Source organism: Micropterus salmoides, unplaced genomic scaffold, assembly GCF_014851395.1.
Source record: "Micropterus salmoides isolate LMB-PRFRI ecotype aquatic unplaced genomic scaffold, ASM1485139v1 Ms_hic_scaffold_20, whole genome shotgun sequence".
In the NCBI taxonomy this organism is placed as follows: Eukaryota; Metazoa; Chordata; class Actinopteri; order Centrarchiformes; family Centrarchidae; genus Micropterus; species Micropterus salmoides.
The window spans coordinates 12,007,000-12,034,836 of NW_024041151.1; the positions used below are offsets into that span (position 1 = coordinate 12,007,000).

Here is a 27,837-nt window from a genome sequence, read left to right on the forward strand (position 1 = left end):
CCTTGAAGCAGCTGCGGGCGCGTTTACGTCTCACGCGCACACTCAACCCCAGCGGGGGCACACACCGCCCCGACCAATCAGCGATCTCCTCGTGCGCAGAGAGGGAGAGACTCTTGCAGCCCGCTACAAAAATACTCCGTGGCAGATTTTTTTTTTATTGTGTGCCCTTTTAGGTCGCCACTCTAGACTCAAAGGAACCTCGTGGTTGTCAAAGTCACCCGTTTATTATTTAACTCCCCCGCAGCTCTTTGTTGCAAGTTTACTCGCGAGGACAAACCAAACATCTTCCACCGTTACTTAGCCGCTCCTCGGCTAGAGTCATCACGGACGAAACTTTTCTTCAACTTTACAACAAAGGCAAAGCAAGGTTGGAGCTCTCTTACCGCACCCCGTGCAGTTAGAGAAACATATTTCAAGAAATTTTGTAGTAAGTTTGTGTGAAAACTTAACTTTATGCACGAACACCGTCTCCATTCATCCTCTCACGCGCAGCTTTTCTGTGTTGCTAGCACCTGCAAACATGACCCGGAGACCGTGCGCGATCTATGTGGTCGGGATCACCTGCGCTGTCTTGCTGGTCGCTGGGATTGGCTTAGTTGTGGCTCAGGTTTTCCGCACGATAATGCACAACCGCCTAAAAAAGGTAAAAACCCACTTTCATCCTCTTAACTGTATAAATAAGGTTGTTCCCTTTTAAATACATTGCCGTGTAGCAGCAGAGTCGGATTATACTGCATGTTCCTCACGTTCAGACCCCCGTCAGTTTGCAAAATAGCCTAGAAAATTGATTTGAAAGTTCATTACTTTGTTTGGCTGTATTCCTTCACTATTAACATTCAGTAGATTACAGATTAATGAGATCACACCACTTTGCACAAATTTCAATTGCATTATGATACAAAATGTGCTAACTCCAAGACTCAGGGGTCCTGAGGGGATCAGGCCATTGGTCGTGTGTGTGTGTGTGTGTGTGTGTGTGTGTGTGTGTGTGTGTGTGTGTGTGTCAGCTGCTGATGTGATTTGTACACATTTATGGCTGAATGTTCAAGGACTTCTCATGGTTGTGGTGATTCTTAATTTTTGAAAAACTAATTTTAGTGATTGCTCTGTTTTATACTGCTGACTCCTCACTTGAGTAAGTGAGTGAATCACTCCTCTTAAATGCTGGTAGGTAAGTACTTTAGTTATATCAGTTAAGTTACTACTTAGCTTCTACTAAGTTAGGTAAGTAAAAGTATCTGACAAATCGTGGCTGGACATCTTAAACTGCAAACAAGGTCAATTATGACTCTTTGTATTATGAATTTTTAACCCAGGGAGGTTTTATATTTGTAAAACTTTACTGGAGCTGAGAAAAGCTCTATGACATCATCACAGTGTAAAGTTCTGACGACAGGAAAGTGACGTCTGCCAGCACAGGAAAGAGTACTGTCCATATTCTGTGGGGCGCATGTACCTGGAAGCAAATTTGTAGCAACTCATGAAATCTGTAAATAGTTTTGTGTCTTTATAACCATCAGCTTCCGTCTGGTCATTTGACCGAACATTAGCAATGTCTGATGAATCAATGGCAGTCTACCCATTGATCCTTGTAAGGGGAGATCTGGTGTTTTTGTTATGTTGAGTCATGGCTTATTGACTGCATTTAGATGAAATTATTACACAATTTCAAGCAAATTTGCTGAAGACACCAGAACAGCAAAAACTTCCTGTTCTTTCAGTGAAGGCTACGTAAGAAAAGTCATCATCAGGCTTAGCCAATCAGAGGCAGAGAAGGGCCAGTCATGCCATTTCCATAGTAGGATTTGCAAATTTGCTACTTGGAAGCTAGAAACTTGTTTGGTGCATCTTTGGGTCCAGTTCTAATATCCATATCCATGGTCCCTGGATGGATTTTGTCGCTCTTTATAATACATCACAACATTTTCTTCTGTATGACGTAAAATGACATGCCATACTGCATCATGTAAGTCAGTACAGACTAAATGGCATGAAATGACATGCGAAAAACAAAAAAATGCAAAATGACATGAGACATTGTTGTGTTTCTTGCGCCATCGGTAATACCAGACCTGGGCCGCATTCAGCCCCAACAAAACGTATCAAAACATTTATTTAAATGTAAATAAAACAGTTGTGCCTTGACCACCCCGTTGTGTATGCAAGTGCACTGCACGTCATTACCATTTTAATATGGCTGTGTTTATGATAAATGCCACTGCTAATTGGGTAACACCTCTGACACGCCCATCAAACGAGAAAAATGGACCTCAAAGCATGATGCCAACCATTGCACATAGTATCGAGGAAACATATTTTTCAACCATGAAACCGTAGCAAACCAGTTTCAGCTTGAACGTGCCCCTGGTGGAGGTCTGCTCGCTGGTCCTTCTGAGTGCACTCTTCTAGTTAAGACTTGTGATTTGTTGAAATGGTGATGGGCTGTGTGTTGCCCTTCAGAAGGAGTGGCTCTAATAAGCAGCTTAAACTCCTTGAGCTGCAGGAGGATGTGTTAAGGGTCAGTAGCCTTTTTGTGCAATCAGTGCTTTCTTTCCACATAGATTACTCAATCCGTTTTATTTTTTGGCACGTTAGCCTTTCCATTAGCATGTACTGTGAAAGATTTAATCAGATGGTAGAGCCAAAGGAATTCCTGGTGGTCCAAGGATGTGTTTTTCTTCTATTTCTATGACCTGACTGGCTGTGCCGTTCACACAACTTGCCGTAATATGACGGCAGTCTTGAAGTCGTTGTGGCATTCACACTACGTGACTGATCGGTGACAGGGGGTCACACACTACAGGAGCTGACAACAGCTATGGCACCCGACGCTGGTTTCCAAACCCCTTTTATCAAGAAAACACACGTGAAATGTGAAACAGGAAATGAGCGATCCTGCACATGAATCAGCTGTTGTTTGTTATTATAAAGATGGCAATTATAAAGACAAAGAATATGGTTGAAAGGATGGATTAGTACACGCAGGTAGCAGGGATTGTCTGAGCTACACAGAGAGCTGCAGGGGAGTTAAAAGGTGCAGCTCCCCGACACCCAGTTAACTCTTGACTGTGAGGTTATAACTCACAGCCCAAAAAGGAGAACAACAAACGCACGTGTGAACATTTTCAGCTGAGAACTGCGGATTACTTTGGCTGGCCTTCAACTCAACAATCAATCATGATTTCAGTTAAATGCTAAAGTTGCTGTTCCTGGTACCTTGTCTGTGGTCCGCTGGCAGAACACCATCTGCTTTCTGATAAGGCCCCGTCATGCTGTTGCCGAGGCGACAAAAGTTTCGTTTTACGGTGGACGGACGGTAACATTACAGAGTTGTTGTTTTCTTTAGCTTGAAATACTCCCATACTTTGGACACTTTCTTTTTTGTCCCTCACTGTTTTCCCTCTCTTTCCCCACTTTGCAAACAGCTCCATCATAATCACGTCGTGTTCACAGCGTAAATGCGATGTGCGACAGTAATAAATGTCCCTGCGAAACACTGTGCTGAATAGTTACATGGATTAAACGAAGCATCGATGCAAAGAATATGTGTGTCGAAGCATTTTATGAATCAATTTTTTATTTAATCAATAAATCGTTTCAGCCCTAGACCTGACGTGGTTCCAAGGCAAATTCCACAGTTAAGAATAAGTTAGGATACCGTCGGTATTGCTTGTTCTTGGTATTGGTTGGTATTTTTAACATGCCACAAGAAAAAACTGAGAACACAGTGGGAAGTTTAAATAGTAACATCAATTAGCAAAGATGCAGTTTGTATTCAATCAAGCCGGTCACACATTTACATGACCTCACACAGAGAGATTGCTCACATCCATGATTTGATGAGTTAAAAAGATGGTGAATTCTAACGTATATCCTGTCAAATTAATGTGAGATGTGAAGAAATTGTTGCTGTTATTGACTTTAAAACATCTGTTAGGAGGCAATTAATGATTATTTTCATTCTCAGTTAATAGTATAGTCTATAAAAAGCCTATTATAACTTCTTTGAACCAAAGGTGATGTTGGTAAACAATTCAAAACTCCAAGATATTCACTTTATAGTGACTTGCTATAAATCCAAGGAAAACTGAAAATACTCACGTTTAAGAAGCTGGTACCGGCACATTTTTACCATTCTTGCTTGAAAAGTGACTCAAACAATGAATTGACTAGTTAAATGAATTTTCTGCCAATCAACTAGACCTAATTGATTAATAGACTAATGGTTTCAGCTCTAATTGAAAATTCATTAGTTATTTAATTGTTCAAAGCATTTGTTTTATATATTCTTAATATTTTCTCACTCTCTGAATAGGGTAAATGTATTTTTAAAAATTATTTTTACTATAAATTAATTTTTAACAACTAAACACTTAAGAAACTCAAGCAAGTGAATTTTTGGCCTTTTGCTTAAAAAATTACCTGGCCAATTAATCTGTTATCACAATGATTGTAGATACATTTTCAGTTGATCAGCTGACCAGTTATTGTTTGGGTTGATGTTTGAATAGTGCATATCCTAAGCCTACATCACTCAAGTAATTACATGTGATATAATATCAGACTTTGAGAGAGAGAGAGCACTCTATGAACCTTAGGAAAATACAATTGAAAAAACACATTCATCAATTTCACGTCACATTAACAGGACACAGAAACACACTGCAAGTCATACACAACTCAGTTGAAGAGAGTCACAACACAACAGAAGTTTCTGGGTGACACCAAAAATTGAGAAACACACCCAGATGTGAGAGTTGCAAAAGGGGGGGAGGGACATATAACTTTAATAGTTGTATTTTGGATTTATTTTGGATAATATGTTATTTTCTTTAGTTTCTCCCACACCTGCCTAAACCTCATTGAACCTTGAACCCCACCTTAACCGACACAGTGTGGCCGGACAATCCCCTCCCCATCACAGAATTCTCAAACGCCCCCATTTACACTTCGTGTTAAAATCTGATCTGTACCTGAATACATTATCCGGATAATAAACCATCTAACACAAACAGGCTCAGGGAATGTGACAAAGAGGGAGTCCACACAAGGTACTTAGCTAAAACAATTATAATCTATTAAACTAAAATAAACACAAGTACAAAAGAAGATGCAACAGCATGGATGTAACCTGCTAGAAGGGAGGAGTGAGATCACTACATATGTCAGCTTTTATAGCCCATGGGTCCAGGTGAAAGCAATCAGCTGACGACACTCCCACTTCAGCCAATTGCCTGCTGAGGTTGGCAGGAAAACTTCCAAACAGTGGGAGGGGCGTCATACCATCCATCGATGCCTTTGTGTACACCTGACCAGTTTGCCTACAGGGCTCACAGGTCAGTGGATGATGCAGTCAACTTGGGACTGCATTACATCCTGCAACACCTCGACTTTCCAGGGACATATGCAAGGATCCTGTTTGTGGACACACCATCATCACCATCCTCAGCACCAAACTCACCCAGCTCACTGTGTCAGCCTCCACCTGTCAGTAGATCACAAACTTCCTGACTAACAGGAGTCAGCAGGTGATACTGGGGAACATCACATCCAGCACCCGGACTGTTAGCACTGGCGACCCCAGGGGTGTGTGCTCTCCCCACTGCTCTTCTCCCTCTAGTCCAACGACTACACTTCAAGAGACCTATCTGTCAAACTCCCGAAGTTTGCTGACGACGTAACGGTCATCAGCCTCATACGGGACGGTGATGAGTCGGCGTACAGACGGGAGGTTGATCAACTGGCTCTCTGGTGCAGTCAGAACGACTCTTGGATTTAAAGAGGAGCCCCCCCACTCTGCCCCCCATCACCATTCTAAACAGTCCTGTGTCTGCTGTGGAATCCTTTAGGTTTCTGGGATCCACTATATCCTAGGACCTGAAGTGGGAGCCCAACTCAGACACCATCATCAAAGCCTAGCAGAGGATGTACTTCCTGCGTCAGCTCAGGAAGCTCAACCTGCCTAAGGAGCTGCTGATTCAGTTCTACACAGCTATCATCCAGTCTGTCCTCTGCACCTCCATCACTGTCTGGTTTGGATCAGCCACAAAAAAGGACAAGGACAGACTACAACGGACAGTCAGGACTGCAGAAAAAACCATTGGTGCCAAACATAGACTGTATATAAAAACCAGCCAACCTGCCCTCCATTCATGACTTATACATTTCTAGAGTCAGGAAACGGGCAGGAAACATCATTGCAGATCCATCTCACCCCCTACACAAGCTGTTCCAGCTTCTCCCCTCTGGTAGGCACTACAGAGGACTGTACACCAAAGCTAACAGACTCAGGAACAGTTTCTTCCCATAAGCCATCACTCTGAACAGCTGATTTCTGACTCACAGTGACAGGAACAACCCGTGTGCAATAACCCAGTAACTCTGTCTTTAATCAGCCACCTGTTTACTGGTTACCACTTATTATTTAATTAACCTTATCTATTTCAGAACTGTTCATACTGATCATATTGTATATTGTATATACTGTATAGCTAATCCATCGACTTCAAGGACATAACACCTGCACATAATACTTGGATATCTCATCCACCTTTGACATGTACATAATAATAATAACAATAATAATAACGGTAATAATAATTTACTCCTGCATCCTTTGCACTCTGCTCATTGAACTATTGTCACAGTCTGTCTATATTGTTTTTATTTATAGTGTGTATATATGTATTCTCTGTACTGTAGCCTGTGTTTGATGTTATTATTGTATTATTGTCTAAGTAAGCACATTGTGGTCAATGAACAATACATAGTCAAATTCCTCGTATGTGAACACATACCTGGCAAATAAAGCTGATTCTGATTCTGATGTAAGTTCTTTATACACCACTGAAAACATAGTTATGGATCTTACATTGCATTTCTGTCAATAGATGCTCAGAAATATTACGCACTGAACCTTTAAACGTAACCTTTGATAAGGTCAGCCTTTGCGTTTTACTTTCTCAAATACTAGCTACTTTCGGTGTGAATATAATAAAAATATGGTTATTTGAAGTGGAGGAAGGGTCATGCTCCAGGAATGATATTTATAGCTCCAGGGAGGGTCAAGAAAAAAATAATGATAACGGTCGCACTCCGATAAATAACAGTCCCTTATCGAGCATTAAACATATGTAGTAGTTCTGTTTGTTGATGTGTCATGCATGACGTTGAGGAAATGCTTGCACAACAAAATGGTCTAAAGTTTAGACCATTTTGTTGAACATTTACAGCAATGCACTCCATACATATTCACTGTCTTTTGGCTTTTTTCCATTCCTCCATACTTTTTATCATTGAAGTTTAAGTCCAGAGATTTCCTGAACACAGGACGCAGTCTAAAATATTGGAAATCAGTGAAGTTCAAAGTGTTCCCAGAAGGTTCACTTTACTTTGATAACAGTGCAGGCGTGAAAGTGCTGTGGGCTCACATTCAGTGTTATCATATGGCACACCTTTATCCTTGTTTTCATATCTAACCTGCCTCTCCATAACAGGTATCAGATGAGAGGCTCAGTATTTACTGTAGAGATCAGGGGACATATTCACAACTAGGAGTTGGGAGTTGGTCATGGGCAGATTGAAAGAAAATTGGGTTTCTAAGGCAAATGGCTACAGGAAGTGGAGAAAAGATAGATATCGCTCACATCCAGACACACATGGATATCTAGTGTGACACACATAAGTGTGACACACATAGATATCGCTCACATCCAGACACACATGGCTATCTAGGCTACTAGCTTGGCAGTATGATTTTTTTCAGCTGTATCAAGTTACCCCCTTACCCCACTTGCACCAGTGTGAAGGATCTCATTCCATGCATACCCTCCCAGCAGCAGACTTTCTTTGTGTGCTAAGACTCTTTCACACTGCTAGGTTTATTGAGAAACCGGCTGGGTTGGCAGCCCCTCAGCTTCCATGAGTCAAGCGGGGTGAGTTCGCAATGACCTGCTGATGAGGTGATGGTAAAATTTGACTTGTCCCTGATGAGGAATTTGGTCATTTTACATAGACTGGTCTAGACATAGCAGGCTAGCAATGTAGTTTATCTTGACAGCACCACTAGAGGAAAGGCCATGGTTGTCATTAAAAGGTTTTATCCCCCTGAAAGAATATCCTCACCAAATGTATGTCATTGTGACTTTCTTGGGGTCATAGAATAATATACAGAATAATTTGTATTCATGCTCTGGGGACAAGCTTGCCAAAATTCATGGACATCATGGGCAGGGGTGAAGATAACTGGCTCTAAACCAAGACCCCACAAACATTTTTAAGTAGAATAGATTTATTTCAAACAGAATAATAACAAGACTAATACTCTTCTCAAAGCATGCTCAAAATGACAGTGCTAACATTCTGATGTTTAGCAGTTGCAAGGGGTTAAAGGAGATCTCGCAAGATTAAAACGTGACGAGATTTCGCTTACGGTTAAAAGTTGTTTTGAGACTTATTAAATTGTCATTTTCCAAACGCTCTCACATTCCATACCTCAGTTTTCTCACACAGTGAAAAACAAGTATTACTGATAATTTGACTCACAGAGTGAATCATCTCCGCCTGTGATAGTAATCAAGTGAACCTGCTTTCACTGAGTGAATCAAAATAGTTGTGACTAGTGGTAACTTATTGGTATAGTTGCATTTTAAATATCTAAAAACTGAAGTGCAGCCTTGCTCTATTTGGAAGTGTGAGCTGCACTTTGGGGGTGCTGAAATAAATGTGGTTTCGGTTTCCAAACAGTCTGAAGGGGATCCTACCAGTGGAGCAATAATGTAATGAACAGTAGAGAATAGGGCAGTTCAAAACCCTGTTTTGCAGGTATAATGTTTAACATGTAGCATGTTAACATTTGGGAATTATCAGTAAACAGACAAGTCCTGAGGTATTCAGTCATAAACCAAAGTATTGGACAAACTGGAATTTGACACCATTGTGGTGTTGGGTGAAAAAATACAAGATCAACAAAGTCATTAGCATTCATCCTCTGGGCACATGGATATCCGTACTAAATTTCATGACAACCCATCCAATAGTTGGAGACATAGATAGAGACATTTTGCTGCAAGTCAAAAATGTCATCCTCAAGGTGATGCTAAAGGGAAAAGTCAGAATCTGTAGAATTCATCTGTACAAAATGTCACCCCATTCAATAGCTGTTGAGATATTTCAGTCTGGACCAAAGTGGTGACCCAACAGACAGTTGTTGCTATCCAAAGAGCAACGCTGTTAGCATGGCTAAAAACGCAACATAATACTCGCAGGATGCAAATGAATAAGAGACACAGATCTTTGGATAATTACCTTAAATATCTTTTAATTAATGTAATCTCTTTTTCTGACTTTACAGTAATCAAAAAGCTGTCCTTTGATTATGTTACAAACCAGGGATCTGCCACCGCAAGTAGTTGGTGGCCACTGGGAGTTATGGTCACTGTAAAGCTGAATCACCCTTAAAATGACTTTGATGGGTTCAGTAGGAGCAGGACTGGACTACAGTTCAGCTGGTAGAGCTTTGTTAGGTGTTTGTACTACTGAGGCAAACCCATTTAGAGTATGCAAAGCTTGTGCACCACGACTGGAGGATTTTTTTCACTAGCGTCGTGCTGTGCCCACAGTGCTATTCACATCTATGTATTTGTCTATCTCAACATCAAAGCATTAGCAGTGTGTGTATTTGTGTATTCACCTGCTACATGTGTTTTCAAATAGGGAGTGGTGTAAGAGTAGCGGTGGTAAGTACTGAGATAAGAGGGCTTCGCTGTTCCTGTTTTTCGCGCGGTATCTCATGTAGCATGCTGAGACGGTTACCATATTGATTGTTCGAAGCATGAAAGGACAACATATAAAGACCATGCTCTCCCTTCCTTGATCTAAGGTGACAGCTTTATTGTCCTTGGCTACTCAGCTAAACTTTAGTCTCTGAGCAGTTAGAAGGGACCCCAAAGGAGGAGGGGCATGCAGTCTCCTGAAATAATGGGACTCATGGTTCAATGGTGGCTTATTTCATACTGAAGTATTGCTTTTTAACTTTTTACACAAATCTGACACAATTAGGCCAAAGTGAGATTTCCTCTGTGTGCGTTGTCAAAAGAAATACTAATCCTCTTGTCGCCTTCCTTCATCTTTCACTCCCTGTGTTGTACAATTCCTCAAAAGTTTCCCGTAGTGGATCAGGTTGTCCAGAGGCAGTGACGTCGGCTGGGACATTTTTCTAGCAAACAGTGTAATGAAACAGCATAGCACAGGTTTGTGTTTGCGCTGCACTTCCATGGCCTCATAAGGCTCAGTCCTGAGGAATGTGGCTCAGATCATTAAGGTCGCAGCCCTGTGCAACCAGTGAGCATCCAGCTCTCTGCATCACATGATATGTCAGCGGCTCTCCCCAAGTGCCCCGTTGTCATTGGTAACCGCTGACAATGAAACTGTGGACGGGTCTCCCCTAATACCATTCATGTGTTTGCCACCAATGCTCTTGTCTGACGCTTAGACGGCAGCCCCCCCCCCCCCCCCCCCCGATCCCCCGAGGATGTTTTTGTTCTTTGGGTTGTTTTTACTATGCACAGATTATGGAAACTCCAAATTCAAAACATGAGTTTGCTATTGTAAAACCATTTGCAGCAAATGTATCTTCAGTTGAAAGCCATGTCAGAAAAAAAAATTTCTGCTTACAATAAAATCACACATCAAGCAGAAGTCTTCCCAGTAGTGTTTTTTTTATTTAAATATATTATATGTGTAGTCATAGTTTATGCATTCGTTTGAAACAGGGCATTGGCTTTTCACAACCATATTTATGTCTGAAAGAATAACATTTAGATTTAAACTGAGATATGTCCTTTATGTCTCAACAGGAGATTGTCTTGGTGGAGGGCAGCCGTGTGTTTGAATCATGGAAAACCCCTCCCCCTCCTGTCTACATGGAGTTTTTCTTCTTCAATGTAACCAATGTGAACGATTTCTTGAAAGGGGCCAAGCCAGAGGTCAAGCAGGTTGGACCCTACACTTACAGGTAAGATGCAAGAGCACATCAATGTACAAAGAAGTGCACAGGCTGCCACAAGGAAAGTCGCACACGTGTCTCACATGAAACTTCAAAATCTGACATGTTGTCAAATATTTGGTGGCCCAAAGGTTAGAGAAGCGAGCTTGTGACCGGTTCAATCCTTGGACCAGCCGGATAAAATCTGGGTGGGGAAAGTAAACCAAGCAGTCCTTGCCCTCCCTCATTTACCACCACTGAGGCGCCCTTGAGCAAGGCCCATAATCCCAACAGCTCCAGTGGAGTTGCTTAGTGGCCAGCAGATCAGGCTGTGGTTGTGGTTGTGCTGGGCACCTTACAGGTGTGAATGTGATCAGGGTCTTCCTGCAAAAGAGAGGCTTCCTCTCAGTGAAGCTCCCTTGGATAAATAAATGTTAAAAACAACAACCTGAAGTTGAATGTGTAGGAGGTGATCTTTGCTTGCAGACTCATTTGAATGCATTTCATACTTATTTACTCTATGTTGACTGTAAACACATAGATCAATAAAAAGGCCTGGATGGACACATCCTTAAAAACATTCAATGAAAATGGTTCATCAAATATGTGTTCTAACACAGCGCCTTCCTACTTTAGAGCCCAAGTTTCAAGTGTGAAACAGAGACAACGTGTATAAAATCTAACTATCTATAAACAGCAGCAGCACAGTCTGGTTTACTTGAAGATATTTTGACCCTTGAGGGACAAAATGTCTTCATTGTATCTTCAACCAAGCCCAGTTGCCCTTGATTTTAAACTTCCTTGGATATTTTACAGACTGTGTAGCTGTTGTTTAGAATTATTGCGTTTATTAGTTTACCCATCTCCCGAGCGTCAATGATAGCGGGGAGGTAAGGTGCCTAAACAGAGCCCAAAGGATACTAAAGGACAGTACCCACCCAGCCACAGCCTGTTCACCCTGCTGCCTTCTGGAAAGAGATATAGAAGTTTCTGCTGCCGCACCACCAGACTGCAGAGCAGCTTTTCCCCCCAAGCTATCAGACTCTTAAACTCTAATTCATCCTCAGCACTGCTCCAGTGATGATAGTTTATTTCTGTTTACCATTTTTCATAATTGATTCTTTATTAATGTATATTGTCTGCTATGTAGTCGAAGGGAGTTACAAAACTCAATTTCATTCTATAACTTGTTATATTGTGACAATAAACCTACCTACCTAATGGCTTTGTGGGTTCATGTACTGTATTTCCCCTTGTCTCCAAGGGAGTAGAGAACTGTTTTAAAAAATAGCCCCGTCAGATTTTCTTTACTAGGCTTCTTTTTGCAATTCTGTTGAAATGTGCCACTATTTGCTCAGCACTTATGTAAACTGAAAAGGGGACATTTTCTCCTGCTTGTCTGCACTTCTTCTGTTGTAGTCTATTCAGTCACTCTTACTCTAACCATAAAAAATGCCAGATGGGTTAATTTTATTAGCTGAAAGACCACACTAAAGATCAGAAGGTAATATGTAAAGAATGTTGTTTTTATGTCCTTCCAGCTTGACAAGAAACTGTGTAGATCAGTCATTTGGAATAGCTTCTAATGCACCCACTGAAACCCTTATATAAATATCAAGGTTCACTGCCACAGTGTAAGTCAAGATAATCAACTGTTTGGTTACCTAATCACAAACGAATGAATGATCTGTTGAAAGGAAGGAGTTGTGTGATGAAATTAATTGTATTAACCTAAATTTATGTGCAGTGCTTTCAAGTTTGCTCTGTGATGTTAATTTGTAGTTTTACTGAAAAATAAAAGATAATATTATGTTTAATTTTGTTTGCCCAGGGAGTACAGGTATAAGGACAATGTGAGCATGTTGGAAAATAACGAGACGGTGTCCGCATACAACACCAAAAGCTTTGTGTTCTTGAGAGAGAAGTCTGTGGGTGACCCAGCTGTGGATAACATCACCACCGTCAATATCCCTGCTTGGGTGAGTCATGAACTTAAGGTCTTAGACATGTAGAGGAAAGTTGAACTCCAAGTGGGGGAAAGTTGAGTGCGTGTCCTGCAACTTCCTTCTCCATTTTGTAAATTGTTTCCTCAATCCCACCTCAATGGCCACCAACACCCTCTACCTCACCCTGCATTCTTTTCCATATCTGCTCCCCTTTGCTCCACTTCTCGTCTCTAGGCTGTAATGACCAAGGTGAAAGGGAGTTTCTTTAGGTCCTCCATGGTGTCCATCTGGATGAACGCTGTTGGGAGTGGTATCTTTACAACTCACACTGTGGATGAATTGCTGTGGGGTTATGAAGATCCTTTGCTGGTCCGCGTCTCTTCCACCAATCCTGAGGTGGAGAAGGTCTTTGGCCTCATGTACAAGGCATGTACAACTCTACATATAATTAAAGCATATGAACCTTAGCTGGATTTTTTCATATCTTATGAAAAGGATCTATTATTTTATAGTTTTTTATTAATTCCTCTGCAAAATCCAGTCACTCTGAAAATTACTACAACTATTGTTTTTCTATGATTAGAATTTGAGTGTTTTTGAAAACATATACATGTTTTAATGACTTAAATGTTTGGATCTATTTAGAAAAATGGAAGTAACAATGGGGAATTTGTCTACCACACTGGGGTGCAGAATTACTTGGATTATGGCCGCGTCAAAACATGGAAAGGCGAAAGGTAACACTGTTGCGTTATCTGTCTTGATCCACTGTAGTGAAACTTCATTGGATAACCTTTGGGTTTAAAACATTTCTCAAATCTACTGCTTTTTGCCAATACTAAGGCGGTAGTGACTGTCTGTCTGTTTTTCTGTTGGTCTGGGCTGTTGCCAAAACTATTGAGCACATGTTAGGACATCCTGATACTTGAAATGCCGTAATAATGGCTTTCATAATTGACTTTCTTATCATATTTTATTCTCTCAGTTGCCCTGCAGTTTGTAGTTACTCTTCTAATGTTATGTTCACACTACGAGTGACAAGCTACAAAATGGCCAAGCATGGCCAGCTACACTGTCGCAGCTCAATCGCTCGTTGACGTTGTTATGTTGTCATGGGCTTGTGTATGTGTGCAAACATGCAATGACAAGTATCAGGCGTCAGTGTGTAGCTTTATGTCAACAGCTTCCAGTGAAAATGACTTGAAGCCTGTTGCTTTGTCACTGGTAATCTGTACACATCACTGCCCTTGGGAAACCACTTTCTTCTGTGACTTTCAGATAAAAACATGTTTGATCATCAAAACATTTCATTGTAATTTACTGTTGTTAAGATGGAGATGATACTATATGAAGATGAAAGATGAAAACTGTATAAACATTTGTTTTTCTCTAAATAAAGTCAAATCTGGAGTAGAGCTGCCATATAAACATGCCTCAGTCCAAAAACCTTTTTGGTCTCTTTGCAGGCAGCAGACATTTCTTAAAAACATTAAATCGGTTTCCAAAACCCTGGATGAACATTATGCTTTCCTTAATTGCATGAATGCCCTCTTGATTCAGTTTTAACAAAGACATGCAATGCTCATGTTGTTTTGCAGCAAGCTGACCTTCTGGTCATCTAACCAAAGCAACAGCATCAATGGATCAGATGGAAGTGCTTTCCATCCTCTGCTGAAAAAGGATGAACGCATTTACATCTTCACGCCAGACCTCTGCAGGTACTGTTCAGTACCACAGTGCCACACTTAATCAGTGCTATTATATTTTTTCACAAAAGCAGAACTCCAAACTAACATTTTTTACTAGGAGCACTGTAGTCCTTAACTGAAAATTTTAGGGGCACAGGCAGAAAATTTAGGGGCGCGCACCTTAAATCGACCTGAAAAGCAATTTTTCACATTTAAACTCAATTACTGATAAATGGTTTGGCATGAAACTACAATATGCTGTTTTATTTTAGTTTTAACTGAATAGTGCTTAATGAATGCACATACTGGAAATGGAGATGCCGTTTCATTTGTGTATCTGTCTTGGCATATTTTATGTTTTAAGTTGCAGTTGTGGTTCATAAAGTGCCAGTTGCCTCAAACTTAGTTTCCCCCATATGTTGTGGACCACATCTAGTGCAGTAGATACAGATCGTGGTGTTGGTATTTTTTCTAAATCTAAGCCATGTAAACTCCCTCAGCCAGGTCCAGACTGTCCCAATTATTTAGGCTGCAAACCACCAGACTGCTCATTTTTTATACTAAAGCTGATGATACACAGAGCAACTTTTAGAGCAATGGTGCTGGGATGGTAATGAGTAAAGATTACCACCGTAATCCCCTTCCCACCCGTCCCGCCCCACCGTTATCCGTTCAAAACATAGTCGGACTTGCCACCAGCAACATTGCCCAACAACATTGCTCAAAAAGTTGTATCATTAGCTTAACCCTATTTGTTGCCGTAACAGGTACCAAACTCTAGGTATAGATTTTGACACTATGGTCATCTTCTAAGAAAATTATCCACATTACAAAATACAAGCATTTGGGACTGACCGGGGGCAGAGCTAGAATGTCAGCACAGTGGGGGCGGAGCTTCATTGTGGGCCCACCTGCTACAAAGACATATTAACCAAGTTTACACGACCCCAGACTCACTCCGAAAGTCCCCAGAGTCTGTCTGCTTCGCTGCTGCTGGAGCAGCTTTTCTACTAAATGTTTGTGCTTACACCAGAAGCGCTGCAGTGCGTCCATAGACTGAGTGCGTCCAGGAAGCGTCCCAGCGTCAAGCAGCACAGCACAGATGAACCGGGCAGGAAGTCAGACACAGAAATGGCAGAGAATTCGATTTTCAAAATAAAATACCCGTTACAGACTTCCGATCATATATCAACAATAAACACAGTTAAATCAGACAAAAAAGAAACATTTTTATTATGTAGCCTACTTAATCATAGTAGTAGCACAAAAAGACAGCACTAATCAACAAATCAACGAAATGTAAACATGTCGGCAAAGTCTGGCAGGTAAAACGCTCTTATTCTGAAATACTCCCTGTGGTAGTTGCTAGATAGACCTATCAAGACGAGAAACGAAAGCGATTCACCGAGAGCTTTGAAGAATGTAGTAGAAGCACAAAAGGACAATTAAAAACAAGTCATTAACGCGGGGCAGGCTACACGGTTCACTGCAGAAATGCCCCTGAGAGGCTGAAGTTGATGCTGTAAATAAACCGCTGCGCACACGCAGCCTATGTCCGTTCCTCAGAATTCCCATGATGCATGAGGGTGAAGGGAGTTTTGTTAAAATCTGCTAATAAGTTTGCCATTTGTTTGAAATACAAATGTTACTTTATGATTTATGTTTATTAAAACGTGTCTTCTTAGAATCTATTGTGTTTGTTGGTAATTGTCGTTCTTGTGGTGGTTTACCATTGAAACCATGAATAAAGGGACTGTTTCATTTGTTTCAACAGCTGCTGAATTCTCCCGGTACAGCGTATTGCCATATACTGTTGTTTATTCATGTCCACTATAATCAGCTGAGCTCAACCTCATAGTCCACTTAGTGGGCCCCCTACCAGTCTGGGCCCTAGGTCGGCCACCCCCATGCACCCACGCTACCTCCGCTTATAGGACTGACCATTAAAGAATCCTATCTGAACACTGAGTTTTCAAGGTATGCTATGGGCGATGGCAATGAGTGCAGCCTACACCAATCATAGCACAAATGTACAAGGCTGGACACAAAAACTATTAGCCTACATTTAAAAAAACAGATAATGACAAATACGCCTATAGAGTTTGCTAAAATTTTCAAATGATTATCTGATTATTCACGCATCAATCATATCATAAGTATCCAAAATGTCACACACACATTCAGTGAACTTGAACATAGGGCTGGGCAATAAAACAATAATGATAGTTATTGCAATATAATTTTCCTCAATAACAAAATCACAAATGGCCAATAAATGTTTGATTCAATTCATTTGAGTCACAAATGAATTAGCACTTAATACTTCTATTGAGATATTTATCTTGTTGAGGAAAAGGTACTGATAAAACATTTTACCTAATTTTACTCATGCATTTGTTATAAAAAGATTTTATCATATATATTTTTTAATTTTCTACCTCAGATTTGTTCAGTGATCCACTGTTTGGCAAGTGGCTGTCATGGCCATAAAGTATTGTTTCAAACCACAAGTAACCATCTGCTTTCTGCAACTTTCACTTAGGAGCAAAAAAATCCTGTGTATTCCTGTGGTGATATAAAGTAACTTATTTTCCAGAATATTAAAGAGATTTTAGGCACAATCTGTGTTTGCTTTACTTGAACCCATAAAGCCCATAAAATAAAGTAATGGATGCTACCCATGCAGGTGTAGGTTGCACATGTGTGAGTAGTTGTAAAATCAACTATCCCATGTGCGACCTGCACAACATTTTTTTTTTTATTTCATGTTGAAATACAAGAAAGGAGCTACTAAAATGGTTGCAAAATGTCACTGGTTGCAGTCTGGAGCACTGAAAATTAGATTTTTTAATTAGTGTTAAAATTTCCTTGTACTAATATTAATCTGTTCAATGGAGGGTAATGTTGGTTGGTCACTCAGTCCACCAAGTTGGTCCAGAAATATAGGATAGCCATGAAATTCGGCACAGATAATTCTGAAAGACTATCAAGACTTTGATGATACCAATGTAACCCATGCTGTGAGCATGTTAGCATGCTAACATTAACATTTAGTAGTGTTTATAGTTGCTCCCAATGGCCACACTGGAAGGCTGAGTGAAAAGCCAACCGCCTTAGAGAGGGGAGACATGATAAGTATTAAATAAGAGGGCATAATAGCGCACAGTCTCTTCTGGCATTCATAGAGTTGAACATGGTTGTTCACATAAAAAGTGAAAAAAGAGAGCTAGGGAGAGAAGTTCAAACCCTGGCTCCTTTCTCACCTCCGCACAGGAGGCCAGTCATGGCGTAAAGTGGGTGTGAAGTGTTGTTGGTTTAAGAAAGTTAAAGAAATGGTCAGACACAGCCCCGAGGTTGGAAAGGTATGGGGGGAGTGGGTTCCCAAAGCTATTTGACCATTGGACAAGCAGTTGTTAAGATGCATGCGGCAAGCTTTAATATAGCCTCACATAGCCTCAAGCATGGCTGTTGACTCTTAGTCTTGTTGTCAGTTAAATATGAAGGCACTATTCATCTGACTCAAGTATAAAGAGTTGTATTATGTGTCATCACAGACAAGTATCTGGCTGCAACAGAGTTTTGCATCTACCCATTTGTCCCACTGTTACCCAGTGTATATGATATTTTGCGTGATGATGATGTGGTTATGAAGCAATGGCTATTTCTGGTGCATGACCTGGCCTGAAAATGTTGGACTCAACTCACCATACAGCAGGACGGAGGCTTTTATATCTGGTATGGAAATGCCTTCACAGGCCTTGGATCCAACAGCACTACAGGTGACTTTTGTTTTCTCAACAAGTCTTTACTGCCTATACTGTGCAGGCTTTTGAAAGACTAACATGCCAGTTTCCAGGAAGCACTTTATCGAACTGCTTCCTCTAAGAGGAATGTTGGTCTCAAGTGTGGTTTGGAGATGGAAGGTGATTGAGTCAGGAAGAAGAGGGAAAACTGGGGGAGAGAGAATAGGGGGGGAAAGGAGAGAAAACCCTTGCTGAGCACAGATTTACAGAAGTGGGAAGTAAAAGTTGTTGAGTTTACAGTTCTTGACTAGCTGGAACAAATAACATTCATTATGAGTTCCATGGAAAATGGGCTGTGTGCATCTGGACAGTTTTTTGTATAATTTTTGGGAAGTCATGTTCATTAATAATGTTTTTTTTTTCTTCAGAATTAGGATATCTTCATTTAAAAGCTTGAAGAATTTTAAAGAGACTTGCCTCTCACACAGTGAGTAATTGATGAATAGTTCCTTGGGATTTCATTTCGCAAATGTTAAGCCTTCGTGCTGGCTTGCTCTGAACTGTGTCCTTGTTCTTGCTGATGATGAGGGCTTCTAATTTAGAAAATAACCTTGACCTAAAAAAAACACAAGCTGCTGCGGACATCTTCCCCTTTTTGTTGTGGGTGGGAATAATCTGTTTGAGTGGAATGGTTGTACCTTTGACTCTGATTGGACCTGTGCCAAAAACCCCTTCTCCTAAATGTTTACACTTTCACCTACTTATTCATCTCTAGTGGCTTACTCATGGTTATCTGCGCTATTGTGATTAAAGGAAAGGATCCCTCCCAGTTTCCTGTATTTTTTTTGCCATAATGTGTTAACCTTTCACACAGACAGCTTATCTTTTTTTTAGCATTAAGCCCCCATAAGAGTAGCTCAACGGCAATTTGTTTTAAAACGTGTTTAGTTAAATTACATCTGGGACTGTTCTGTAGGATAAAAAAGGGCTGGTATTCCCATCTGTGACCTGACGGGGTAGTGACCCTTTGGCCCGTTAACTGACAGCTGAGCGACAAAAACCTTAAGACAGATGTCATTGTTCAAATACCAACTGGCCTTTTCCCATACATTAATCTCTCCTCCAACTATGATTTGAAAGACTTGATTTGATTTAAATATATTCTGTCACAAAGAGCCAACACTTTCCTAAATATTCACATAAAAAATAAAACCAAAACAAAATGTGCCCCTACGCAGGAGCTGGATATGCAAAAACAAAACATTTAAAATGAAATAAAACTAATTCTAAATGGCATGTAACACAAACAAGGTTGTATGAAGTAAACTGAAGCATGACACTGGATAAAACACTTGAAGTTAATATGACTTATTTTCATAGTGGTCCTGGTCTAAAACATTACTACTGTGACTCTGCTACATTATAAACTTGAGTGAAAGTTGGAACATGCAGATTTAATTGTTGTAGATATTACTCATTATAAAAAATTTACATTGTTTACTAAAATACTGTGTACATTGCGCCATCTCTCCTGTTTTCTAATGCCTTTAAATATAATTTAAATACAAAAAGCATCTTGTTCCAGTTATTGACTCCACACATTGAAAGGATTTAGAACCAAAAGAACCATATCTTAGCTTAACTTATGTGAAAGTAATTCACACTGTAACAGACTCTCATGCCCAGCAGCACAAGGCAGAGGCTTTCAGAGTCCTGTGAAGACACACATGAGGCTTTTTACTTGGCTTCGCTCACGAAGGTCAAGGGAAAGGTCTTTACAGTATTGTTGCACAATTGGTGGGCTGCGTAGTGAAGAGCTGCATCCTCCCGGCCAGTTGGCAGACACTGTATAGACTCTTTTGTTCTCACTGAGAATCGTCAGGATTCCCTAAACAGAACAGAACTACATAGAACACGGATGAACTGCTCACAGTAACGTAATTTCTCCTCTCCCGGGACAAAAAGAAGGTCAACACCACATTCTAGCATTATTTCCTCCAGCTTCTGTCTTTAAATTCAAAGGCAACATTTTTCCACACTAAATTATGGACTCAACCCCATAATTTCACTTCTTGTGCCTTTGGTGGTAATTTTATTGATTCATGAGGGAGATAATAAGACAAGAAGAAAAGCTTCATGGCATGCTTGTGAACAGGTGCTTTTATTTATTTATTTTGTGCAGCAAACCGCTTTTGAGAGATTTGTTGACTTAGCTGAGCAGCACTCATGGTTCTAATATTAATGGACGACACATTTGTAGACATATTATTACAGTAAATATATGGAGATTTTTGTGTTTTTATCACTGTACCTCCACCAGAAATTACTGCAATATTCCAATATTCCATTTTTACTCATTATTTATGCATAGTCTAACAGTATGAAATATATTAATAACATCTTTTATCATTAAATTGACTTATACAGCTGGCAGTTTTTAATCCTAATATTCAGGCTGTTAACCATTGTTGAAACAAATACACAGCAATTAAAGCAAGTATAGCAATAAAATGTAATAAAATGAAAATGACACAGTGGAAAACTGAAGAGATGAAGAGAAAGTGAATATAATAAACAAGAAAACGGATTTGATTTTATTATGTCCTCTAATGTTCTTGCTTCACTCTCCAGGTCGATCTACATGGAGTTTGAGAAAGATGTAGAGGTGAAAGGAATCCCAGCCTACCGTTTCACACCACCACGCTCTGTTTTGGCCAGCAAAGAAGAGAACCCGGCCAATGAGGGTTTCTGCGTCAGCCAAGATGAGTGCCTGGGAACTGGTGTTCTTAAAGTCAGTCCCTGTCGGAGAGGTAAATGTCAGCTTGCGCAGCCTATTTTCTCACCCGCTTATTTGCTCTTTCACATGCCTCTCTCCAAATACTCAGTTCTGTGCCCGTCTCGTAGTGTCTACCATGAGTTTAATATTTTTCTCATCATTCTCCTCTCTTGCATTTATTTAATTAGCTGTACCTCCTACACAAAGCCTCTGTGCTTACACTCTGAATAGGGCCTTTCTAGTAAACACATAACTTTTCATTTCAAAGCTGTCTATGTTCTTGTTCTTTCTGCTTTCTACCCAGCCCTATTTTAACTGATAATACACTTCTGTCGGTCGAGTCCTCCCTTTTATTTTTCTTTCTACTGTCACCAGCACTAATACCCCCTAAATGACCCATGTGACAAAGCTCTCCAGCCCTCTCCACACCTCAGCCGCCATTTGACCATGACTGGCCCAGCGCTAAGCCCTGTCACCTGATTCTGGCCTTGAATATGACCAGAAATTACCTTAGTCCCTGTGTTTACTGGCCAAATGTTTTATTTCTTAAAGATTATCATTCCCTGTACAATAACAATACCAGTATTTTACCTTATTTTCCACATTGACTATAAATAACATAATGTGTTTTAATTTTAATGCATTTTTAATAGGTAACTGTTACCTTTTATTCACTTCAGTATAAATATAGAGAGACTTGTAACTTGTTTCATAGAGGTTTTCTTTCCGATTCCAAGCCAGTTTTATTTAAATATAAATCCAATATATCACAAATTGGCCTCATGGAGCTTTACAATCTGTACAGAATATGACATCCATTCTTAGACCCTCAATTTGGAACTGGAAGAAACCCCAGCTACAGCAACAGAGTAAGGGAACCTCTCCCAGGACATACAGACATGCAGTAGATATTGTGTCTTTCTTTTCTTGCGTTAAAGTTTCTGCAGAAAGAAACATGATGTCATTTGCTGTGAAGGACAGCAATTACTGTTTGCATGATGATTTTCATGGCGCACTGAGATGAATGGAAACTAATGGCTACCATATACATAAATGCTAAGCATATCTGATTTGTAGTATATGGGCCAACGTTTTAGGCCATTGCATGCATCACATTTTTTCTTTAGCATAATTGTAGTGTAGCCAGAAACAACCCTTTTTATTTTACTGAGAAGAGGAGGATTTAAAGGACCGTGCAGGTGGTTAAGTTTAGTGTCAGGTGTCGAGGAATGAACACAGTGATTAATGGCTCTTGTAAGTAGACCAATACAAATATGTGTGTGTGTCTGCACTACAGTGACCTTGTGGGATGTCACAGGAACAGCCTCAGGTGACTGTGGGTGTCCATTGCTTTCGTCAAACGTGTGTTGCCAAACACAAGTGCAGGAAAACTGTCACCTCTGCCCCACTTTATCAGCACCTCTAACTGTTCCACCATCTGACTTTGATGTTGCTGCTGAGACACGTGGTTCTTCAACAACACGTCCAGAATGACTTAGTCCAACATTGCATAGGTGGAATCTAACCAAACATTTTTCACTTGACTATAAATTTCCTTATCTTGACCGAGGCCGTTTTGTAAGAACATGATGTATCCTGTTGACAATATGAGGAAGTAACAAGATACAGCCCTTAAGTTGTTTTACAAATGGGGCTGTGGTCCATTTGTGCACCCATTGTTTGTTTTCTGTGGACGATTAACCCTAAGTAAAGTGCTGTGTGTCCTGCGACGGAGATTAGATCATATCTTGAGGAATCTTCCCGAATGTCCCGCTGCATGCTATGTCCTCATTAGATCATACATCAAACAGCAGCAAATGTGACCTTTGATGAAAAGGTTGTTTTCCATGGTGCCTTTGAGTCTGGAATGATGAGAGGTTTTTATGTTGCACCATCTTGGCGTTGTCTCCGTCAGCCTGGGTGTTATTTTGTAACTAAGTAAGTAAGTAAAGTTTATTTGTATAGCACCTTTCACAGATAAAAATCACAAAGTGCTTCACAATAAAATGTAATAAAAGACGAGCACATTATAGAAACGATATATACTTGACGTATAGAAAGGAGAACTTATTTTGTTGACTCATCTATGTACAGCAGAGATAGATATTTTTTTATCTGCTTAATGTTATCACTTCCCTTTTTCCTCCTTTCCTCTCGCACATAGGTGCCCCAGTGGTCGCCTCCTTTCCTCATTTTTACCTGGCAGATTCAAAATATGTGGCTGCAATTGAAGGAATGTCTCCTCACAGAAAGCATCACCAAACTTTCCTAGATCTTAACCCGGTAAGCCACCAGGCCACAGTCTGTCAGCCTCAAATGCAACCCTGCAGTTATAATTAGTAACATTAATGCTGTGACTCTTCGTTGTTGGTCACACTGCACATTACAAGCCACTGTTGAAATACATCGGAGCCAAGCATTTCATTGGAATGTTTTGAGAGGAATGCCATGCTGCAAAGGTGTACTGCTACACCACCTAGTGGCTTATAAGTAGAAGTACAAACGTTTATCACCTACATCGTAGTTATCAACATCCCCATTGTACTCATAAGACAATGGGGATGACAAGAGAGTGTCATATATTTAATTTTGATGTCTGTTCTGGTGATACAATGTCATTAACACTATACTTTATTTTTTGCATGCTGCAGACCACTGGAGTGATTGTGCGTGCAAGCAAGAGAGCACAGATAAATGTCTTGCTCAGCAGAATCTCCGGATTCCCGTGAGTATCTGCATCCAAACACAAGCTAAACACTATTATTCTATACTGCTGATGTATGTGTCTGTACTGTATATGATTGCTTCAACCTCTTTTCACTGTATTCATAACAGTGCCACTAGAGGCCTGAATAACACGATCTTTCCCGTCATGTTCCTCAATGAGGTAAGGAACATGCTGAAACACACACTTGTGGCGTAGTAATTTTATTTTATAAACAAAATCATTGAAGTTTATTTGATGAATATGGAGCAAAAACTTTCCAAAAATGAATATGTAGCAATTCAAAAAGAAACCCATTTGCTTTCATTCTTAGGGTACCAAATTTTAACAGCCTAAATCAGGACTAAACCACCAGAAAGGATTATATACAAGATGCAAAACCAGTCACTAGTAATATACTTCTCCTCTCCATAATGTGTATTTCACATTGTCTTTTAATTTGCAGAGTGTGGTGATTGATGACGCATCTGCAGCAAGAGTACACAAGCTGCTGCTGATTGTCACTGTAGTGTCCAACTTGCCGCTCATTATTGTGGGACTGGGTGCCATTTTGCTCATAGTGCTCATCATCCTTCTGGTCCGGGCCCGCAAACAGAAGGTATAACGTCACGTTTTACCCTGATTGTATCCCAACAGCTGACCATTTGCATGCTTTGTTCCAATAATTAATTCTTGTTAATGTTTGTGTAATTCATTCAGTTGCTTATCCACACACTAATTGCACTGTGCATGTATTTATCACTGTATGTCTCCATGCAGAATGAAGTTAAGCGCATTGTGTTTACCAAGCCTCTCTATGCTGTAAGTCTTTATGGTTATTTTGCTGCTTTGTTTGGTTCTCCATGTTGTCTTTGCTTTATTCTACTTTCTGTCTTACTATATTGTGTACTTATTTTCCATAAGCATCTTTAAACTAATTTTTCACGCCTCCTGAAATAATTTGTGTGCGGTACCGTCAACTTTTTGTTGTTGTTTAACATAATGAAGTAATACCAAAGGTCTATTAAGTTCTGTTAAAATGTTGCTAGTAATGTAAGAAGGCATGTTTTTTGATACTGTTTTAATACTTTTTCTTTAATCCTCAATCTCCCACTACAGGCATCCACTGAAGAGGACACTTCTTACTCTCCAGTCAGTGACAAGGAAAAGGAAGACCCTCAAAATGGAACCTTTATTGGTTTGACAGCGAAGGCAGAAGATTGAGGGAGGGACTGGTTAGAAGGGGGCTTTGTATATCGACAACCGTCAGAATTACAAAAGGCGATTTGGGTTTTCAGGGGAAAAGAAATTATCTTTATAATTAGAAATCTCAGGGGGGAGGGGGGTGGAGAGGTAGAGGAGGGGTTTGTGTCTAGTCTCAAACATGTATGTACATAATTTTAGCCATGGAGAGATACTTAAAGTCCAGGTCTAGCACACTTAATTCTCAGAAAAAAGGTTCTGACTATCATTTGAAAACACTGCATATAAAAGGCAACTTCTTTCTGTTTGCTTGAATCATTTGCTGATGCAAAGTTACTGACCACACGCTGCAGTTGAGATGAGCACACTTTGTAGTGTTCCTAAACAAACACAACACACCCTCTAAACCTCAGGTGTGGAATCAAATAGATTTTGAAGTGGCTTCACCTATTTCTCTGTGACTAGATTAGATTCTTGTCTTCAGATTTTAGTGACTAACTACTATGTTACAGGGCATAGAGGGTAATGTGGGACCAGGGTAATGAAGTCCGCAAACTGTGAGTTACATCACTCTCAGGGGGGCTCTGCTTAGAAACTGTCAAATATTATTAAAGCCAGAAGAAGGAGCAAAATATTCAGCAAGTATTGTCTTTGTGAAGACACTTAAATCCATTCAGTATTACTATGTTCCATTCGCATTTCATCCTAAACTAAATGTTACAAGACAATTTCATGGCTCATTAATATTTTCTATTCATGCAATGTGTTTAGAGGGACATCACCGTACCTATATTTTTGTATATATACAGTGTACGATGTGTTGAACTGCTGACATTCCTCTCAGTGTATGATGGGAATGAATATCAGACAAACCGCTGTATATTTTGGAGACTACTTTTTTGTAAAGTAAGAAGTCCTTCTCATTTTTTGTAAATGTTAATTTAGAAATGTTTGAATTAGGAACATTTTAAGTTAGAGTTTCAGAAATGTCGTATAGTGCCATAATCAGCAGCACTTTTATCAGCCATCTATAGCCCTGAATATGACAGGATTTATGGTTGAAACAATGATTCATACACTACTGAATTTATGTGCTGACAGTATTTTTGCCCTGTATAACTGCTTCTACAATCTCATGTAGACATATCAAAATGTAATTCACCTTACTATCATTTCAAAATGAAATGTGTGTTTTTCATGCTGTTGTTGAAGGACTTATCAGCATTGTTGGTGCTGAAAATTACACCCACCAAACCTTTTTTTTTCTTCAGTGTTTGTGAAATGTTTGTGAAAGATTTTAAGAGAATTCAGTCCAGCCATTTCAACTCAAAACTAATGTGGGTTCAGTATGAAGAAACACTGTAGTTGTGCCTTTAAAAGAATCAGTCATTACTGGCTTTATTTTGTATTTTATAGTTTTCACATATTTTGTGAAAAGGACGCCATGTTGTACCAACAAATCTAATCTCAAGTGTATATTGTTTTCTTCCAAATACCAAACAAAACTGTGGGTGAAACTGTTTTTATAGTTTTTGTACAGCTGGCAGTCAAGCTGTACTCTGCTTGAATCATAGATTGTAGTACAGGGCAACAGCTTTCTCACTCAAGGCGCTTGAAAATATTGAATTCGAGGTGTCATTTAATGTAATATAGAAAATGCTGCAGAATTACTTTATTTGAATAGGGATGTGTCCAGCTTTTATTACTGCTCTTATTTGTAACATTTTAAGCATGAATGAATTACTTCATACCACCTTGTCATTCAATGCATTCTAATAATCAGCAATTAATATATCAGACAGTAGTGGGGAAGCTTAACATGTTTTAGATTAGTTCCTCATTTGATTTTACTATTTTCTTTTGTTTGTTTGACTTTAATTCAATTATGTACAATAAGAAAACTGAATATAGATAGAAAAAAATATGGAGTGCATAATGTAATGTCGTCATAAATTCATGATAGGGTGAATGAATGTCATTTTTATGCACAAACCCCCCACAGTATTACACTATATTGTTGTTGTCCTTAAACAGGATCAATTATTTTGTTACATTAGTAAAAACCAAAACACAGAACGACTTTATACTGGGCTGCTTTGTGCCACAGTTTGATCACAGGTTGTACGGAAATGATTGTTACTGCTATAACCACATATTCTTATTGTCAGCTTGTTTTGAAATGTTGATTGTTAAAACTGTTTTTACTGTGTACACAAAAATAAAAGTATTTCAGTAAATATGTCTTTTCATCATTTAAGCCTTTTTTGTCAGTGTTAGGTTATCATATGTTTAAGTTAGAAATCCATAGTTGCTTGAGAAAAATACTTGTTTGTAGTACTTGAATAAAAGAAAGTTTCTATTTGAAGTAATTTAGCAGTTAAATTTAGATTTCTCAAATTGCACCAGATTACCTGATTGAGCATGGCTGGTTGCAGTGCTGTCATGCACATAGACAAATTAACCTATTTGACTTTCAATTAATTATCTTCCCTATTCCACGAGATGATGTGGGTAAAAATACGGCAACAGTACATCTGAAGCATTTCTTCACAGCAACACGCATGCTGTGATGCCATGGAAGACTACATCTGGATAAATTGGTTGTTCATGTCTGAGAGAAAGAAAGAAAGGAAAATAAGTTTGTAGTCTTGCCATAGGCCTTCATCATTTTTCCACATAAGTCTAAAGTGTTGGGTCTGTGCGGTTAGTTTTTAGGATTAGGTTCTACTATCTTGGTTTTAGAGTAAGGGATAAATCCTGCTTGTATTTGCGAGATGAGTGACATTTATTAAA

General features: G+C 39.7%; 1 protein-coding gene across 4 annotated transcripts; it reads left to right on the forward strand.

Moving 5' to 3' along the window:
• The first annotated feature begins 136 nt into the window (after nucleotides 1-136).
• Nucleotides 137-27,283, forward strand: LOC119915018 (lysosome membrane protein 2-like). Of its 4 annotated transcripts, none has more exons than XM_038734558.1 (14): nucleotides 137-427; nucleotides 510-643; nucleotides 10,857-11,014; nucleotides 12,816-12,963; nucleotides 13,165-13,356; nucleotides 13,576-13,667; nucleotides 14,529-14,648; nucleotides 20,993-21,171; nucleotides 23,302-23,420; nucleotides 23,789-23,862; nucleotides 23,973-24,024; nucleotides 24,308-24,460; nucleotides 24,622-24,663; nucleotides 24,961-27,283. In XM_038734558.1, exons 2-14 carry the CDS (start codon nucleotides 521-523, stop codon nucleotides 25,063-25,065), a joined length of 1,557 nt encoding a protein of 518 aa, XP_038590486.1. In that variant the 5' UTR covers nucleotides 137-427; nucleotides 510-520; the 3' UTR covers nucleotides 25,066-27,283. The 4 variants fall into 4 exon arrangements, with proteins under 4 accessions (XP_038590486.1, XP_038590487.1, XP_038590485.1 ...); XM_038734559.1 differs by having other exon boundaries at nucleotides 137-367; nucleotides 493-643; XM_038734557.1 differs by having other exon boundaries at nucleotides 138-367.
• Nucleotides 27,284-27,837: the final 554 nt, after the last annotated feature.

Excerpts from the sequence above, each read along its gene's own strand:
- LOC119915018 (XM_038734558.1), top strand. The coding sequence starts at position 521 with ATGACCCGGAGACCGTGCGCGATCTATGTGGTCGGGATCACCTGCGCT. Across the intron at positions 23,863-23,972 it reads AGCAGAATCTCCGGATTCCC|TGCCACTAGAGGCCTGAATA; the intron begins GTGAGTATCTGC and ends TATTCATAACAG. Across the intron at positions 24,664-24,960 it reads TTACCAAGCCTCTCTATGCT|GCATCCACTGAAGAGGACAC; the intron begins GTAAGTCTTTAT and ends CTCCCACTACAG.